General features: G+C 40.7%; 1 protein-coding gene across 1 annotated transcript in view; it reads left to right on the top strand.

Annotated features, from left to right (window-relative positions):
- LOC120064772 overlaps window positions 1-20228 on the top strand; it is a 99904-nt gene that overhangs the window by 62347 nt on the left and 17329 nt on the right. The window contains exons 58-76 of the mRNA XM_039015376.1: window positions 84-225; window positions 590-766; window positions 1042-1124; window positions 6968-7016; window positions 7456-7545; window positions 7771-7866; window positions 8060-8131; window positions 8213-8299; window positions 8598-8744; window positions 8866-9035; window positions 9174-9312; window positions 9963-10063; window positions 10189-10330; window positions 12635-12811; window positions 13087-13169; window positions 19013-19061; window positions 19501-19590; window positions 19816-19911; window positions 20105-20176. Coding sequence (XP_038871304.1) covers window positions 84-225; window positions 590-766; window positions 1042-1124; window positions 6968-7016; window positions 7456-7545; window positions 7771-7866; window positions 8060-8131; window positions 8213-8299; window positions 8598-8744; window positions 8866-9035; window positions 9174-9312; window positions 9963-10063; window positions 10189-10330; window positions 12635-12811; window positions 13087-13169; window positions 19013-19061; window positions 19501-19590; window positions 19816-19911; window positions 20105-20176 — 2062 coding nt within the window. The remainder of the gene's footprint in view (window positions 1-83; window positions 226-589; window positions 767-1041; window positions 1125-6967; window positions 7017-7455; window positions 7546-7770; window positions 7867-8059; window positions 8132-8212; window positions 8300-8597; window positions 8745-8865; window positions 9036-9173; window positions 9313-9962; window positions 10064-10188; window positions 10331-12634; window positions 12812-13086; window positions 13170-19012; window positions 19062-19500; window positions 19591-19815; window positions 19912-20104; window positions 20177-20228) is intronic.

Below are 20228 nucleotides of genomic sequence, written 5' to 3'. Positions count from 1 at the left end.
CACTGACTTTGCATTGATAATCTTCAGTGTGGTGAAGCAGCTATCAACATGCTGTGTGTGTGTGTTCCTTTGTGAATATTCAGATCTGTTACAGAGGACATTGCCAGAGCTACAGTGTCTAGCCTTCCTTCTGTGTCTGTACTTGAGGAAGCTGAGGCCATGCCTGATGTCATCCCTGAAACACGCCCTCCTCACACTACCCCTCACCCAAGTTTTGGAGCTGAGGTGGGTGCTCTACTGTAGGGACTATAAAAATGATTTATATTACCAAGAACAAAAGTTCAAATTGAATAAAAAATATCTCAAGACCTTCTTTAAGCACACACACAAACATTCCTTTCTAACCCTTCTACATGCTACCTAACAAATAATCCCAATGGTTAAGTTTCTGGGTAGAATTATTTAATCATTTATCTTAACCCTTGATAAAATATTCTAACACTATATAAATTATTTATATTACCAAGAACAAAAGTTCAAATTGAATAAAAAATATCTCAAGACCTTATATTGTTTGTATTCTGAGAATGCTAGGATGCCTTCAAAAAGGTTATAGTGTGCCACTGCAGTTCTGTTTTTTGTCCTGTAGGGGGTGCTGAGAATCCATGTACTGGAGGCCCAGGATCTGGTTGCCATGGATAAGCTGATGGGGGGCCTGAAGAAGGGCAAGAGTGACCCGTACGTCAAGATCAACATCGGAGTGGTCAAGTTTAAGAGTCATGTGATCAAGGAGAACCTCAACCCCACCTGGAACGAGATGTTTGAGGTATGGAGGGACTTGTAGTTTATTCAATTAATCTCTGTCGGCTGTTGAACTGTGTGCCCATTTAGATGAGCGGTAAAAGGGATTGTGCTGTACTGAAGAAAGTAAAAGCAATGCGTGTTAGGACAGACTTTTGATCTTTTCTCATGTAAGAATATATCTGAGACATCTAGAAGTGTGTGCCTTTGCTAGCTTTCTGCCTTAATAACATGTAATAGTATTATTTATGTGTAGTTTTGTTGTTATTGATCTTCCCTGACGTATGTGTGTTTCCCCAGACGGTGCTGACCCCTCAGGCTGGTCAGGAGGTCCAGGTAGAGCTGTATGATAAAGACATGGACAAGGATGACTTCCTGGGAAGGTGTGTTGTGACTGGCCCAACTATACACCATTTAATTAGTAACCTGCTATTGATAGTTTAGGATTATGTCCCTAAGGGCACCCTATAACCTGTATAGTGCACAACTTTTGACTGGAGTTGTATTTTGTATTTATTAAGAATCCCCATTAGCTGCTGCCAAGGCAACAGCTACTCTTCCTGGGGTCCAGCAAAATTAAGGCAGTTATACATTTTAACAAATTTACAATACATTCATAACAGATTTTACAACATATTAAGTGTGCGCCCTCTCTACTACCACTTATCTATAACACAAAATCCATGTGTACATGTGTGTATAGTGCGTATGCTATTGTGTGTTTTTATGCATGTGTCTATGTTTGTGTTGCTTCACAGTCCCCACTGTTCCATAAGGTATATTTTTATCTATTTTTTAAATCTAATTTTACTGCTGGCATGAGGTACTTGATGTGGAATAGAATTCCATGTAGTCATGACTCTATGTAGTACTGTGCGCCACCCATAGTCTGTTCTGGACTTGGGGACTGTGAAGAGACCTAAGATGGAATGTCTTGTGAGGTATGCATGGGTGTCCGAGCTGTGTGCCAGTAGTTCAAACAGACAGCTCGGTGCATTCAACATGTCCACCCCTCAGTGCCTGGTTCCTCTAGTTTTCTTCCTAGGTTCCTGCCTTTCTAAGGAGTTTTTCCTTGCCACTGTACTTCTACATCTGCATTGCTTGCTGTTTGAGGTTTTAGGCTGGGTTTCTGTACAGCACTTTGTGACATGATGTAAAAAGGGCTTTATAAATACATTTGATTGATTGATGTCAATACCTCTCACAAATACAAGTAGTGATGAAGTCAATCTCTCCTCCACTTTGAGCCAGGAGAGATTGACATGCATATCATTAATGTTAGCTCTCTGTGTACATCCAAGGGCCAGCCGTGTTGCCCTGTTCTGAGCCAATTGCAATTTTCCTAAGTCCCTCTTTATGGCACCTGACCACATGACTGAACAGTAGTCCAGGTGCAACAAAACTAGAGCCTGTAGGACCTGCCTTGTTGATAGGGCTGTTAAGAATTCAGACAGACTTCTCCCCATCCTAGCTACTGTTGAATCAATAGGTTTTGTTTTTACCATGACAGTTTACTATCTAGGGTTACTCCAAGCAGTTTAGTCATCTCAACTTGCTCAATTTCCACATTATTCATTACAAAATTTAATTGAGGTTTAGTGAATTACTGTTGAGTCATCCGCAGACATGGACAAACTGGCTTTACTCAAAGCCAGTGGCGTTGAAAAAAGTAAGGCGCATAGACAGCTGCCCTGGGGAATTCCTGATTCTACCTGGATTTTGTTGGAGAGACTTCCATTAAGGGATACTTCCATTAAGGAACACCCTCTGTGTTCTGTTAGACAGGTAACTGTATCCACAATATAGCAGGGGGTGTAAAGCCATAACACATACGTTTTTCCAGCAGGAGACTATGATCTATATGCTCCTGAGTGGCACAGCGTGGTCTAAAGCACTGCATCTCAGTGCAAGAGGCATCACTATAATACCTGGTTCGAATCCAGGCTCTATCACATCTGGCCGTGATTGGGAGTCCCATAGGGCGGCGCCCATTATGCCCAGCGTCATCGGGGTTTGGCCGGAGTAGGCCATCATTGTAAATAAGAATTTGTTCTTAACTGACTTGCCAAGTTAAAAAAAAGGTTAAATTAAAAAAAAATATATATATATATAATGTCAAAAGCCGCACTGAAGTCTAACAGAACAGCCCCCACAATATTTTTATCATCAATTTCTCTGTCAATCAGCAGTCATTTGTGTAAGTGCTGTGCTTATTGAATGTCCTTCCCTATAAGCGTGCTGAAAGTTTGTTGTCAATTTGTTTACTGTAAAATAGCATTGTATCTGGTCAAACACAATTTTTTCCAAAAGTTTACTAAGGGTTGGTAACAGGCTGATTGGTCGGCTGTTTAAGCCAGTTAAGGGGGCTTTACTATTCTTATGTAGGGGAATAACTTTTGCTTCCCTCCAGGCCTGAGGGCACACACTTTCTAGTAGGCTTAAATTGAAGATATGGCAAATAGGAGTGGCAACGTCGTCTATTATCCTCAGTAATTTTACATCCAAGTTGTCAGACCCCAGTGGCTTGTCATTGTTGATAGACAATAATACTTTTTTCACCTCTTCCACACTTACTGTATGGAATTGAAAATTACAATGCTTGTCTTTCATAATTTGGTCAGATATACCTGGATATGTTGTGTCAGCGTTTGTTGCTGGCATGTCATACCGATAAACTTGTTGTAAATCCAGCCACAGTGTCCGATTTCAAAAAGGCTTCACGACGAAAGCACACCAAACGATTATGTTAGGTCAGCACCTAGTCACAGAAAAACACAGCCATTTTTCCAGCCAAATAGAGGAGTCACAAAAAGCAGAAATAGAGAGAAAATTCATCACTAACCTTTGATGATCTTCATCAGATGACACTCATAGGACTTCATGTTACACAATACATGTATGTTTTGTTCGATAAAGTTCATATTTATATCCAAAAATCTTAGTTTACATTGGCACGTTATGTTCAGTAATGTTTTGCCTCCAAAACATCCAGTGATTTTGCAGAGAGCCACATCAATTTACAGAAACACTCATAATAAACATTGCTAAAAGATACAATTGTTATGCATGGAATTATAGATAAACTTCTCCTTAATGCAACCGCTGTGTTAGATTTCAAAAAAACTTTTCGGAAAAAGCACACCATGCAATAATCTGAGTACGGCGCTCAGACACTAAAACAAGCCATACAGATACCCGCCATGTTGTGGAGTCAACAGATTTCAGAAATAGCATTATAAATATTCACTTACCTTTGATGATCTTCATCAGAATGCACTCCCAAGAATCCCAGTTCCACAATAAATGTTTGTTTTGTTCGATAAAGTCCATAATTTATGTCCAAATACCTCCTTTTTGTTTGCGCGTTTAGTACACAAATCCAAACTCAGGAGGCGCGGGCAAGTCCAGGCGAAAGTTCAGACGAAAAGTCATATTACAGTTCATAGAAACATGTCAAACGAAGTATAGAATCAATCTTTAGGATGTTTTTATCATAAATCTTCAATAATGTTTCAACCGGAGAATTCCTTTGTCTGTAGAAATGCAATGGAACGCAGCTAACTCTCACGGGAGCGCGTGAGTCTGAGCTCGTGGCACTCTGCCAGTCCCCTGACTCAATCAGCTCTCATTCCCCCCTCCTTCACAGTAGAAGCATCAAACAAGGTTCTAAAGACTGTTGACATCTAGTGGAAGCCTTAGGAAGTGCAATATGACCCCAATATGACCCCCGTATATTCGATAGGCAATGACATGAAAAACTAAAAACCTCAGATTTCCCACTTCCTGGTTGGATTTTTTCTCAGGTTTTTGCCTGCCATATGAGTTCTGTTATACTCACAGACATCATTCAAACAGTTTTAGAAACTTCTGAGTGTTTTCTATCCAAATCTACTAATTATATGCATATTCTAGCTTTTAGGACTGAATAGCAGGCAGTTTACTCTGGGCACCTTTTTATCCAAGCTACTCAATACTGCCCCCCAGTCCCAAAGAAGTTAATGGATGCGTGCTTATTAGTAACTGGTATAAGCAATTTCATAAATGTTTCAAATGCAGCGTCTGGTTGCTCATCATTACACACCACGGACCAACAAATATTCTTCACATCAACAACATAGGAATCACTACAAAACTTATTGTATGACCTCTTATACACAATATTAGGCCCAGCCTTTAGAACTTTGGTTTTCCTAGATATGGCTACTATATTGTGATCACTACATCCGATGGATTTGGATGCTGCTTTAAAGCAAATTTCTGCAGCATTAGTAAAGATATGATCAGTACATGTTGATGATTTCATTCATGTGCTGTTTGTAACTACCCTGGTAGGTTGATTGATAACCCGAACCAGGTTGCAAGCAATAGTTACAGTTTTAAGCTTTCTCTTGAGTGGGCAGCCTGATGAAAGTCAGTCAATATTTAAATCACCCAGAAATATACCTCTCTATTGATATCACATACATTATCAAGCATTTCACACTTGTTATCCAGATACTGACTGTTAGCACTCCTACCAGAATGGGCTTTAGGTGAGGTAGATGAACCTGTAGCCATATTACTTCAACAGTATTTAACATGAGATCCTCTCTAAGCTTTACATTAATGTGGTTCTGAATATAAACAGCCACACCTCCACCTTTGGCATTTCTGTTTTTTCTGTAAAGTTATAACCATGTATTGCTACCACTGTATCATAAAAGGTATTATCTAAGTGAGTTTCAGAGATTGTCAGAATATGAATGTCATCTGTTACTAGCAAATTATTGATTTCATGAACCTTGTTTCTTAAGCTACATATGTTAACGTGGGCTATTTTTAGCACTTTTCTGGGATGCTTTATTGTTTTTCTTGCTTTACTGGGAGGCTTAGCAGAGGTAGACATGCTTGGGTTATTTGTATTAGTGCAGGGTGAGCTGCACACAGAGGTCTTCCTACTAGCACAGCCTCAGTACTAACTGTATTACTCTGGTTCATAGGCATATGATTACTGCATACAATAGCTGTAGGATCAACAGAGGCATTCAGGGCAGTAAGAGGGACATAAATTAGGTTACTTACATTGTGTCTCCCAACGCCCCAACGCCCCACATTTGCTGAAGCATTATGACAACTCAGCGACACAATGGTAGGGATTAAATGAGCTGGGCTTGGGTCATCGATAAGTCATTGTCTCAACACAGCCTTATAATGCTGTGAAAGGATCCAGGAACTCAAATTATTTGGGTGTATCCCATCCTCCTTATAATGCAAGCTTTGTTTCCAGAAGGTATTCAAATAGTCAATAAATGAGTTCTATGGGCCCTGGTCAAAAGTAGTGCACTAAATAGGGAATAGGGTGATGTTTGGGACGCACAAAAATAAGAATTACATTTTCATGCACTTTGGTCTCATGGTGGATGAAATGTTTGAATTTTTATTTTACCTTTATTTAACTAGGCAAGTCAGTTAAGAACAAATTCTTATTTTCAATGACTGCCTAGGAACAGTGGGTTAACTGACTTTTTCAGGGGCAGAATGACAGATTTGTACCTTGTCAGCTCGGGGATTTGAACTTGCATCCTTTCAGTTACTAGACAAGCACTCTAACCACTAAGCTATGCTGCCACCCTGTCACGTTCCTGACCTGTTTTCTCTTGTTTTTGTATGTGTTTAGTTGGTCAGGGCGTGAGTTGGGGTGGGCATTCTATGTTATGTGTTTCTATGTTTAGGTTCATTGTCATTTAGCCTGATATGGTTCTCAATCAGGGACAGGTGTTTTACGTTTCCTCTGATTGAGAACCATATTAAGGTAGGTTGTTCACACTGTTTGTTTGTGGGTGGTTGTCTTCCGTGTTTGTGTCTGTGCACCACACGGGACTGTTTCGTTTGTTCGTTCGTTTGTGTAGTCTGTACCTGTTCATGCGTTCTTCGTGTATATGTAAGTTCTCTAGTTCAGGTCTGTCTACGTTCGTTTTTTTAGTTTGTTGAAGTATTTTCGTATTTCGTCTTTACTTTAATAAATATCATTATGTCAAACTATCACGCTGCGCTTTGGTCCAATCCCTACTCCTCCTCTTCGGACGAAGAGGAGGAGAACAACCGTTACACACCCCAAATAAAAGAAATGGTTCTACTTTTCTACTTTTCTACTTTCACATATATAGCACATATTTCACACATATATATATATATACATATATAAATGTTCACAAGAATACAATTCCTTTTTGAATTGTGTGCGCAGGTTTATGATGAGGCTGAGTGATGTCATCAGTTCCCAGTACACAGACCAGGTGAGTCAGTGTATTGAGATATTTACTTCTCTTTCTAGCCTGACTTCCATGGGGCACTCCCTTTTATTACTTGCAGGTCTAATGTCAGGTCAAACTATATTTTATTACTTGCAGGCCTAATGTCAGGTCAAACTATATTTTATTACTTGCAGGCCTAATGTCAGGTCAAACTATCTTTTATTACTTGCAGGCCTAATGTCAGGTCAAACTATCTTTTATTACTTGCAGGCCTAATGTCAGGTCAAACTATATTTTATTACTTGCAGGCCTAATGTCAGGTCAAACTATCTTTTATTACTTGCAGGCCTAATGTCAGGTGAAGGCCATCATGGTGCTTCAATATAACTTTTGATTGAGAGGCTAAGCTTAGCTTTATTTCCCCCCTTTATTTTATTGTGCTACATGTGTAAACAGGCTATTGGGCATTTCTGTGTTCCAGTGGTACACTCTGAATGATGTGAAGTCAGGTCGTCTTCACCTGGTACTGGAGTGGGTACCAACAGTATCGCAACCAGACAGACTGAATAAGGTCAGTTCCACTCCTCCTTTTTTCAGTTTCTTCATCTCTCATTTCTCAATCTCATTTTCTTTCACTATGAGTTTAGTTCAACAATTTCTCTCCTCCCTCCCTATCATAATTTTCGGTTACTGGCCCAACGCTCTTAACCGCTAGGCTACCTGACGCCCATTACAGAGCACAACATTATTATTGCAAGATGTTGTTTCAAATTAACTATTTTCTCCCATGCTCCAGGTGTTGCAGCTGCAGTCTCTCCAGTCCTACCAGAACAAGGCTGTTCCCTCTGCTGCTCTGCTCTTCGTCTACATGGACAGAGCCCACTCACTGCCTGTGAGTCACCTTACACCTCTTCACCTCAGACACTGTGCTACTTTGAACGTTTGAACTCTGGCTATGCGTTGTTGTCTAGTTTTGCAGCTGTGATATGGGTTATGCACAGATGTTGATGGTTTATTTTGTCTAGTTGCTCACAATCAGTGTTTGGTTTTGACTGTTGTATCGTGTCGTCTCTGTGTGTTTCTAGTTGAAGAAGAGTGGGAAGGAGCCAAAGGCTGGAGCTGAGCTTGTTCTGGGAGAGACAACATATAGAACCAAGGTGAGACAGTATCCTTAGAGCTGAAATGCATGACTTGTTATTGGATCTGCCGTGAAAGTCAACTTCTCTGTCTCTCTGAAGGTATGTGATCGTACCAACTCCCCCCAATGGGAAGAGGCTTTTTACTTCCTGGTTCGTGACCCCAGAGAGGAGATTCTCATAGTGAAGGTGAGAGTTCAGTCTGCTTCAGGATGGAGGCTCTAAACATGGATAATGTTTAATTAAAACAATGTCACTAACTGTAAACATCTTGCACAGTTTCTGTTAAATGCAATTCATCCACACAAATCTCCCAACAGGGATATAAACCAATTTGTGCACAACATTTGAGAGAAGTAAGCTTTTTGTGCGTATGGAAAATTTCAGGGCTCTTTTATTTCAGCTCTTGAAACATGGAACCAACACTTTACATGTTTCCTTTATGTTTATGTTCAGTTTAATTCACTCTTTATTTATCTTTCTTTAGCTCTCCAGTGCTTGGGATCAGGCGCTGGGTTCTCTGGTGGTACCAGTCAGAGAGCTGCTGTCAGAACCAGATCTGGTCCTGGATCAGTGGCTGAGTCTGGATGGAGCCTCACCTGACAGTCAGATTCTACTAAGGGCTGAGCTTAAGGTGAGACACACTCACAAACATGTACCAACAATCAAGGTTTTGGAGTGAGGAACAAAATGTGCACAGCCTATACAAAGTACATTATGTACTTTAACTGCACTCTCCATGTTTTTGTTCACAGATCCTGAACTCGAAGATGACTGAGGGTGTTGGGGTACCACAAGGCTCTGTCTCAGGTCCAGAAACTATTATGAGTGGGAGTTACAGTGAGGAGAAGGAACAAATCACCATTGAGCAGCCAGTTACTGCAACCATTGGGGAGAAGCAACACAGTGAGGTGCCCTCTGAGGAGTGAGTTTTTGGCTTGGCCCCTCCCAATATTAAAATAGTTCAATTGCAGTTATACATTTATTGCAAATTATATGCAAAAGTATGCAGTGTATGCAAATGATAAAACCCTTAAATATATGTCTCTCTGTGTGTTTTCAGATCTGTTGCAGTCTCCAGCCAACCCTCTATCTCTGAACCTGAGGAAGCAGAGGTTGTCTTTGAGGTCCCTAAAGAAGACCCCAGCCCTCCTGAGACACACCCCACACACACCACCCCTGACCCCAGCTTTGATACTGAGGTGGGATACAGTGTATGGGTGTCTGTATGCGTAATACCTCGTGGGCAGATTCTGCATGTAGACCGAAAAATCAGTTTAGCCATAATGGTATATGTGAGATAACGAGCAGCAGTATTTCCAGTCTTTGGGTTTTTGTCACTGGTTATTTGGACATATCATGATTTGGCGAAGGCGGTGCTTAAATAGCTTTACTTCGAGTGTTTGCCCACATGGAATTGGAAGGGGGGGGGGGGGGGGGCTTTGGCTGACAGTTTCCTTTTGCAAGGGTGTGGACTTAGCAAACTGCCAGATCACTCCATTTCTAACCCATATAGACCAAATTATGCAAGATTTTATTTCTCTGTTCACAGTTAGTCTAGCGGCAGGTAACCTAGCAGTTAAGAGCGTTGGGTCAGTAACTGATAGGTCGCTGGTTCGAACCCCTGAAATTACTAGGTGAAATATCTGTTGATGTGCCCTTAAGCAAGGCACTTAACCCTAATTGCTCCTGTAAGTCGCTCTGGATAAGAGCATCTGCTAAATAACAACAACAAAAAACAATAATTGATGTATTCATGAGACATGTTATAATTGGTTTTGATAGGAATTGCATGGCAGGGGAAAAGCATTGACTGCAGGTGTATGCATTGGAATGTGTTTTTGACCAACAGATAGAGGAGCCAGAAGAAACTGAGGAACCTATCACCATCACCCAACTGTCAGTCACAACAGACACTGAGGAGCTCCAACCCTGGCAGGGGCAAATGGCAGGGTGAGCTCCATTCAACATCAGATCCAGAGAGCTTTGCATGTACACTGACTTTGCATTGATAATCTTCAGTGTGGTGAAGCAGCTATCAACATGCTGTGTGTGTGTGTTCCTTTGTGAATATTCAGATCTGTTACAGAGGACATTGCCAGAGCTACAGTGTCTAGCCTTCCTTCTGTGTCTGTACTTGAGGAAGCTGAGGCCATGCCTGATGTCATCCCTGAAACACGCCCTCCTCACACTACCCCTCACCCAAGTTTTGGAGCTGAGGTGGGTGCTCTACTGTAGGGACTATATGATGAAGGAATTTATTTCCTATATGTTCATTAACCAATTTATTTATACAAAGCAAACACTCTGTCCGTTTATAAGAATTTGTAAGATCCTTATTTGCATAAAATAGACATAGATCCGTGTCCAAATGTAATCAATAGTATTTATTTTCGAGAGTACTCTGACGTGCATATACAAAAACCGTTCTTTTTATCCCTTCTTTTACTAACGCACATACAGTGGGGCAAAAAAGCATTTAGTCAGCCACCAATTGTGCAAGTTCTCCCACTTAAAAAGATGAGAGAGGCCTGTAATTTTCATCATAGGTGCACTTCAACCATGACAGACAAAATGAGAAAAAAAATCCAGAAAATCACATTGTAGGATTTTTAATGAATTTATTTGCAAATTATGGTGGAAAATAAGTATTTGGTCAATAACAAAAGTTTATCTCAATACTTTGTTATATACCCTTTGTTGGCAATGACAGAGGTCAAACGTTTTCTGTAAGTCTTCACAAGGTTTTCACACACTGTTGCTGGTATTTTGGCCCATTCCTCCATGCAGATCTCCTCTAGAGCAGTGATGTTTTGGGGCTGTTGCTGGGCAACACGGACTTTCAACTCCCTCCAAAGATTTTCTATGGGGTTGAGATCTGGAGACTGGCTAGGCCACTCCAGGACCTTGAAATGCTTCTTACGAAGCCACTCCTTCGTTGCCCGGGCGGTGTGTTTGGGATCATTGTCATGCTGAAAGACCCAGCCACGTTTCATCTTCAATGCCCTTGCTGATGGAAGGAGGTTTTCACTCAAAATCTCACGATACATGGCCCCATTAATTCTTTCCTTTACACGGATCAGTCGTCCTGGTCCCTTTGCAGAAAAACAGCCCCAAAGCATGATGTTTCCAACCCCATGCTTCACAGTAGGTATGGTGTTCTTTGGATGCAACTCAGCATTCTTTGTCCTCCAAACACGACGAGTTGAGTTTTTACCAAAAAGTTATATTTTGGTTTCATCTGACCATATGACATTCTCCCAATCTTCTTCTGGATCATCCAAATGCTCTCTAGCACACTTCAGACGGGCCTGGACATGTACTGGCTTAAGCAGGGGGACACGTCTGGCACTGCAGGATTTGAGTCCCTGGCGGCGTAGTGTGTTACTGATGGTAGGCTTTGTTACTTTGGTCCCAGCTCTCTGCAGGTCATTCACTAGGTCCCCCTGTGTGGTTCTGGGATTTTTGCTCACCGTTCTTGTGATCATTTTGACCCCACGGGGTGAGATCTTGTGTGGAGCCCCAGATCGAGGGAGATTATCAGTGGTCTTGTATGTCTTCCATTTCCTAATAATTGCTCCCACAGTTGATTTCTTCAAACCAAGCTGCTTACCTATTGCAGATTCAGTCTTCCCAGCCTGGTGCAGGTCTACAATTTTGTTTCTGGTGTCCTTTGACAGCTCTTTGGTCTTGGCCATAGTGGAGTTTGGAGTGTGACTGTTTGAGGTTGTGGACAGGTGTCTTTTATACTGATAACAAGTTCAAACAGGTGCCATTAATACAGGTAACGAGTGGAGGACAGAGGAGCCTCTTAAAGAAGAAGTTACAGGTCTGTGAGAGCCAGAAATCTTGCTTGTTTGTAGGTGACCAAATACTTATTTTCCACCATAATTTGCAAATAAATTCATTAAAAATCCTACAATGTGATTTTCTGGATTTTCTTTTCTCATTTTGTCTGTCATAGTTGAAGTGTACCTATGATGAAAATTACAGGCCTCTCTCATCTTTTTAAGTGGGAGAACTTGCACAATTGGTGGCTGACTAAATACTTTTTTGCCCCACTGTACATACACACTAATCTGGATTATCTCCTGAAGCCTTTTACCAGTTTATTACCCCTTAGCTGACAGTTCCAGCCTCCCCAGATATGGAAAACCTGGAGGGGGGCTCTCCCTGTCTCCTCTTATCTTCACAGAGTTATAGCTGGGTCGGTTCAAACATAGTTTAATAATCCACAGAGTTTTCTTTAAGCACACACACAAACATTCCTTTCTAACCCTTCTACATGCTACCTAACAAATAATCCCAATGGTTAAGTTTCTGGGTGGAATTATTTAATAATTTATCTTAACCCTTGATAAAATATTCTAACACTATATAAATTATTTATATTACCAAGAACAAAAGTTCAAATTGAATAAAAAATATATTTTATTTTTCTTATATTGTTTGTATTCTGAGAATGCTAGGATGCCTTCAAAAAGGTTATAGTGTGCCACTGCAGTTCTGTTTTTTGTCCTGTAGGGGGTGCTGAGAATCCATGTACTGGAGGCCCAGGATCTGGTTGCCATGGATAAGCTGATGGGGGGCCTGAAGAAGGGCAAGAGTGACCCGTACGTCAAGATCAACATCGGAGTGGTCAAGTTTAAGAGTCATGTGATCAAGGAGAACCTCAACCCCACCTGGAACGAGATGTTTGAGGTATGGAGGGACTTGTAGTTTATTCAATTAATCTCTGTCGGCTGTTGAACTGTGTGCCCATTTAGATGAGCGGTAAAAGGGATTGTGCTGTACTGAAGAAAGTAAAAGCAATGCGTGTTAGGACAGACTTTTGATCTTTTCTCATGTAAGAATATATCTGAGACATCTAGAAGTGTGTGCCTTTGCTAGCTTTCTGCCTTAATAACATGTAATAGTATTATTTATGTGTAGTTTTGTTGTTATTGATCTTCCCTGACGTATGTGTGTTTCCCCAGACGGTGCTGACCCCTCAGGCTGGTCAGGAGGTCCAGGTAGAGCTGTATGATAAAGACATGGACAAGGATGACTTCCTGGGAAGGTGTGTTGTGACTGGCCCAACTATACACCATTTAATTAGTAACCTGCTATTGATAGTTTAGGATTATGTCCCTAAGGGCACCCTATAACCTGTATAGTGCACAACTTTTGACTGGAGTTGTATTTTGTATTTATTAAGAATCCCCATTAGCTGCTGCCAAGGCAACAGCTACTCTTCCTGGGGTCCAGCAAAATTAAGGCAGTTATACATTTTAACAAATTTACAATACATTCATAACAGATTTTACAACATATTAAGTGTGCGCCCTCTCTACTACCACTTATCTATAACACAAAATCCATGTGTACATGTGTGTATAGTGCGTATGCTATTGTGTGTTTTTATGCATGTGTCTATGTTTGTGTTGCTTCACAGTCCCCACTGTTCCATAAGGTATATTTTTATCTATTTTTTAAATCTAATTTTACTGCTGGCATGAGGTACTTGATGTGGAATAGAATTCCATGTAGTCATGACTCTATGTAGTACTGTGCGCCACCCATAGTCTGTTCTGGACTTGGGGACTGTGAAGAGACCTAAGATGGAATGTCTTGTGAGGTATGCATGGGTGTCCGAGCTGTGTGCCAGTAGTTCAAACAGACAGCTCGGTGCATTCAACATGTCCACCCCTCAGTGCCTGGTTCCTCTAGTTTTCTTCCTAGGTTCCTGCCTTTCTAAGGAGTTTTTCCTTGCCACTGTACTTCTACATCTGCATTGCTTGCTGTTTGAGGTTTTAGGCTGGGTTTCTGTACAGCACTTTGTGACATGATGTAAAAAGGGCTTTATAAATACATTTGATTGATTGATGTCAATACCTCTCACAAATACAAGTAGTGATGAAGTCAATCTCTCCTCCACTTTGAGCCAGGAGAGATTGACATGCATATCATTAATGTTAGCTCTCTGTGTACATCCAAGGGCCAGCCGTGTTGCCCTGTTCTGAGCCAATTGCAATTTTCCTAAGTCCCTCTTTATGGCACCTGACCACATGACTGAACAGTAGTCCAGGTGCAACAAAACTAGAGCCTGTAGGACCTGCCTTGTTGATAGGGCTGTTAAGAATTCAGACAGACTTCTCCCCATCCTAGCTACTGTTGAATCAATAGGTTTTGTTTTTACCATGACAGTTTACTATCTAGGGTTACTCCAAGCAGTTTAGTCATCTCAACTTGCTCAATTTCCACATTATTCATTACAAAATTTAATTGAGGTTTAGTGAATTACTGTTGAGTCATCCGCAGACATGGACAAACTGGCTTTACTCAAAGCCAGTGGCGTTGAAAAAAGTAAGGCGCATAGACAGCTGCCCTGGGGAATTCCTGATTCTACCTGGATTTTGTTGGAGAGACTTCCATTAAGGGATACTTCCATTAAGGAACACCCTCTGTGTTCTGTTAGACAGGTAACTGTATCCACAATATAGCAGGGGGTGTAAAGCCATAACACATACGTTTTTCCAGCAGGAGACTATGATCTATATGCTCCTGAGTGGCACAGCGTGGTCTAAAGCACTGCATCTCAGTGCAAGAGGCATCACTATAATACCTGGTTCGAATCCAGGCTCTATCACATCTGGCCGTGATTGGGAGTCCCATAGGGCGGCGCCCATTATGCCCAGCGTCATCGGGGTTTGGCCGGAGTAGGCCATCATTGTAAATAAGAATTTGTTCTTAACTGACTTGCCAAGTTAAAAAAAAGGTTAAATTAAAAAAAAATATATATATATATAATGTCAAAAGCCGCACTGAAGTCTAACAGAACAGCCCCCACAATATTTTTATCATCAATTTCTCTGTCAATCAGCAGTCATTTGTGTAAGTGCTGTGCTTATTGAATGTCCTTCCCTATAAGCGTGCTGAAAGTTTGTTGTCAATTTGTTTACTGTAAAATAGCATTGTATCTGGTCAAACACAATTTTTTCCAAAAGTTTACTAAGGGTTGGTAACAGGCTGATTGGTCGGCTGTTTAAGCCAGTTAAGGGGGCTTTACTATTCTTATGTAGGGGAATAACTTTTGCTTCCCTCCAGGCCTGAGGGCACACACTTTCTAGTAGGCTTAAATTGAAGATATGGCAAATAGGAGTGGCAACGTCGTCTATTATCCTCAGTAATTTTACATCCAAGTTGTCAGACCCCAGTGGCTTGTCATTGTTGATAGACAATAATACTTTTTTCACCTCTTCCACACTTACTGTATGGAATTGAAAATTACAATGCTTGTCTTTCATAATTTGGTCAGATATACCTGGATATGTTGTGTCAGCGTTTGTTGCTGGCATGTCATACCGATAAACTTGTTGTAAATCCAGCCACAGTGTCCGATTTCAAAAAGGCTTTACGACGAAAGCACACCAAACGATTATGTTAGGTCAGCACCTAGTCACAGAAAAACACAGCCATTTTTCCAGCCAAATAGAGGAGTCACAAAAAGCAGAAATAGAGAGAAAATTCATCACTAACCTTTGATGATCTTCATCAGATGACACTCATAGGACTTCATGTTACACAATACATGTATGTTTTGTTCGATAAAGTTCATATTTATATCCAAAAATCTTAGTTTACATTGGCACGTTATGTTCAGTAATGTTTTGCCTCCAAAACATCCAGTGATTTTGCAGAGAGCCACATCAATTTACAGAAACACTCATAATAAACATTGCTAAAAGATACAATTGTTATGCATGGAATTATAGATAAACTTCTCCTTAATGCAACCGCTGTGTTAGATTTCAAAAAAACTTTTCGGAAAAAGCACACCATGCAATAATCTGAGTACGGCGCTCAGACACTAAAACAAGCCATACAGATACCCGCCATGTTGTGGAGTCAACAGATTTCAGAAATAGCATTATAAATATTCACTTACCTTTGATGATCTTCATCAGAATGCACTCCCAAGAATCCCAGTTCCACAATAAATGTTTGTTTTGTTCGATAAAGTCCATAATTTATGTCCAAATACCTCCTTTTTGTTTGCGCGTTTAGTACACAAATCCAAACTCAGGAGGCGCGGGCAAGTCCAGGCGAAAGTTCAGACGAAAAGTCATATTACAGTTCATAGAAACATGTCAAACGAAGTATAGAATCAATCTTTAGGATGTTTTTATCATAAATCTTCAATAATGTTTCAACCGGAGAATTCCTTTGTCTGTAGAAATGCAATGGAACGCAGCTAACTCTCACGGGAGCGCGTGAGTCTGAGCTCGTGGCACTCTGCCAGTCCCCTGACTCAATCAGCTCTCATTCCCCCCTCCTTCACAGTAGAAGCATCAAACAAGGTTCTAAAGACTGTTGACATCTAGTGGAAGCCTTAGGAAGTGCAATATGACCCCAATATGACCCCCGTATATTCGATAGGCAATGACATGAAAAACTAAAAACCTCAGATTTCCCACTTCCTGGTTGGATTTTTTCTCAGGTTTTTGCCTGCCATATGAGTTCTGTTATACTCACAGACATCATTCAAACAGTTTTAGAAACTTCTGAGTGTTTTCTATCCAAATCTACAAATTATATGCATATTCTAGCTTTTAGGACTGAATAGCAGGCAGTTTACTCTGGGCACCTTTTTATCCAAGCTACTCAATACTGCCCCCCAGTCCCAAAGAAGTTAATGGATGCGTGCTTATTAGTAACTGGTATAAGCAATTTCATAAATGTTTCAAATGCAGCGTCTGGTTGCTCATCATTACACACCACGGACCAACAAATATTCTTCACATCAACAACATAGGAATCACTACAAAACTTATTGTATGACCTCTTATACACAATATTAGGCCCAGCCTTTAGAACTTTGGTTTTCCTAGATATGGCTACTATATTGTGATCACTACATCCGATGGATTTGGATGCTGCTTTAAAGCAAATTTCTGCAGCATTAGTAAAGATATGATCAGTACATGTTGATGATTTCATTCATGTGCTGTTTGTAACTACCCTGGTAGGTTGATTGATAACCCGAACCAGGTTGCAAGCAATAGTTACAGTTTTAAGCTTTCTCTTGAGTGGGCAGCCTGATGAAAGTCAGTCAATATTTAAATCACCCAGAAATATACCTCTCTATTGATATCACATACATTATCAAGCATTTCACACTTGTTATCCAGATACTGACTGTTAGCACTCCTACCAGAATGGGCTTTAGGTGAGGTAGATGAACCTGTAGCCATATTACTTCAACAGTATTTAACATGAGATCCTCTCTAAGCTTTACATTAATGTGGTTCTGAATATAAACAGCCACACCTCCACCTTTGGCATTTCTGTTTTTTCTGTAAAGTTATAACCATGTATTGCTACCACTGTATCATAAAAGGTATTATCTAAGTGAGTTTCAGAGATTGTCAGAATATGAATGTCATCTGTTACTAGCAAATTATTGATTTCATGAACCTTGTTTCTTAAGCTACATATGTTAACGTGGGCTATTTTTAGCACTTTTCTGGGATGCTTTATTGTTTTTCTTGCTTTACTGGGAGGCTTAGCAGAGGTAGACATGCTTGGGTTATTTGTATTAGTGCAGGGTGAGCTGCACACAGAGGTCTTCCTACTAGCACAGCCTCAGTACTAACTGTATTACTCTGGTTCATAGGCATATGATTACTGCATACAATAGCTGTAGGATCAACAGAGGCATTCAGGGCAGTAAGAGGGACATAAATTAGGTTACTTACATTGTGTCTCCCAACGCCCCAACGCCCCACATTTGCTGAAGCATTATGACAACTCAGCGACACAATGGTAGGGATTAAATGAGCTGGGCTTGGGTCATCGATAAGTCATTGTCTCAACACAGCCTTATAATGCTGTGAAAGGATCCAGGAACTCAAATTATTTGGGTGTATCCCATCCTCCTTATAATGCAAGCTTTGTTTCCAGAAGGTATTCAAATAGTCAATAAATGAGTTCTATGGGCCCTGGTCAAAAGTAGTGCACTAAATAGGGAATAGGGTGATGTTTGGGACGCACAAAAATAAGAATTACATTTTCATGCACTTTGGTCTCATGGTGGATGAAATGTTTGAATTTTTATTTTACCTTTATTTAACTAGGCAAGTCAGTTAAGAACAAATTCTTATTTTCAATGACTGCCTAGGAACAGTGGGTTAACTGACTTTTTCAGGGGCAGAATGACAGATTTGTACCTTGTCAGCTCGGGGATTTGAACTTGCATCCTTTCAGTTACTAGACAAGCACTCTAACCACTAAGCTATGCTGCCACCCTGTCACGTTCCTGACCTGTTTTCTCTTGTTTTTGTATGTGTTTAGTTGGTCAGGGCGTGAGTTGGGGTGGGCATTCTATGTTATGTGTTTCTATGTTTAGGTTCATTGTCATTTAGCCTGATATGGTTCTCAATCAGGGACAGGTGTTTTACGTTTCCTCTGATTGAGAACCATATTAAGGTAGGTTGTTCACACTGTTTGTTTGTGGGTGGTTGTCTTCCGTGTTTGTGTCTGTGCACCACACGGGACTGTTTCGTTTGTTCGTTCGTTTGTGTAGTCTGTACCTGTTCATGCGTTCTTCGTGTATATGTAAGTTCTCTAGTTCAGGTCTGTCTACGTTCGTTTTTTTAGTTTGTTGAAGTATTTTCGTATTTCGTCTTTACTTTAATAAATATCATTATGTCAAACTATCACGCTGCGCTTTGGTCCAATCCCTACTCCTCCTCTTCGGACGAAGAGGAGGAGAACAACCGTTACACACCCCAAATAAAAGAAATGGTTCTACTTTTCTACTTTTCTACTTTCACATATATAGCACATATTTCACACATATATATATATATACATATATAAATGTTCACAAGAATACAATTCCTTTTTGAATTGTGTGCGCAGGTTTATGATGAGGCTGAGTGATGTCATCAGTTCCCAGTACACAGACCAGGTGAGTCAGTGTATTGAGATATTTACTTCTCTTTCTAGCCTGACTTCCATGGGGCACTCCCTTTTATTACTTGCAGGTCTAATGTCAGGTCAAACTATATTTTATTACTTGCAGGCCTAATGTCAGGTCAAACTATATTTTATTACTTGCAGGCCTAATGTCAGGTCAAACTATCTTTTATTACTTGCAGGCCTAATGTCAGGTCAAACTATCTTTTATTACTTGCAGGCCTAATGTCAGGTCAAACTATATTTTATTACTTGCAGGCCTAATGTCAGGTCAAACTATCTTTTATTACTTGCAGGCCTAATGTCAGGTGAAGGCCATCATGGTGCTTCAATATAACTTTTGATTGAGAGGCTAAGCTTAGCTTTATTTCCCCCCTTTATTTTATTGTGCTACATGTGTAAACAGGCTATTGGGCATTTCTGTGTTCCAGTGGTACACTCTGAATGATGTGAAGTCAGGTCGTCTTCACCTGGTACTGGAGTGGGTACCAACAGTATCGCAACCAGACAGACTGAATAAGGTCAGTTCCACTCCTCCTTTTTTCAGTTTCTTCATCTCTCATTTCTCAATCTCATTTTCTTTCACTATGAGTTTAGTTCAACAATTTCTCTCCTCCCTCCCTATCATAATTTTCGGTTACTGGCCCAACGCTCTTAACCGCTAGGCTACCTGACGCCCATTACAGAGCACAACATTATTATTGCAAGATGTTGTTTCAAATTAACTATTTTCTCCCATGCTCCAGGTGTTGCAGCTGCAGTCTCTCCAGTCCTACCAGAACAAGGCTGTTCCCTCTGCTGCTCTGCTCTTCGTCTACATGGACAGAGCCCACTCACTGCCTGTGAGTCACCTTACACCTCTTCACCTCAGACACTGTGCTACTTTGAACGTTTGAACTCTGGCTATGCGTTGTTGTCTAGTTTTGCAGCTGTGATATGGGTTATGCACAGATGTTGATGGTTTATTTTGTCTAGTTGCTCACAATCAGTGTTTGGTTTTGACTGTTGTATCGTGTCGTCTCTGTGTGTTTCTAGTTGAAGAAGAGTGGGAAGGAGCCAAAGGCTGGAGCTGAGCTTGTTCTGGGAGAGACAACATATAGAACCAAGGTGAGACAGTATCCTTAGAGCTGAAATGCATGACTTGTTATTGGATCTGCCG

The sequence above is a fragment of the Salvelinus namaycush genome, chromosome 20 (assembly GCF_016432855.1).
Source record: "Salvelinus namaycush isolate Seneca chromosome 20, SaNama_1.0, whole genome shotgun sequence".
Taxonomy (NCBI): Eukaryota; Metazoa; Chordata; class Actinopteri; order Salmoniformes; family Salmonidae; genus Salvelinus; species Salvelinus namaycush.
The sequence above is the reverse complement of the archived record's forward strand: the minus strand, read 5'-3'. Positions and strand labels throughout refer to the sequence as shown.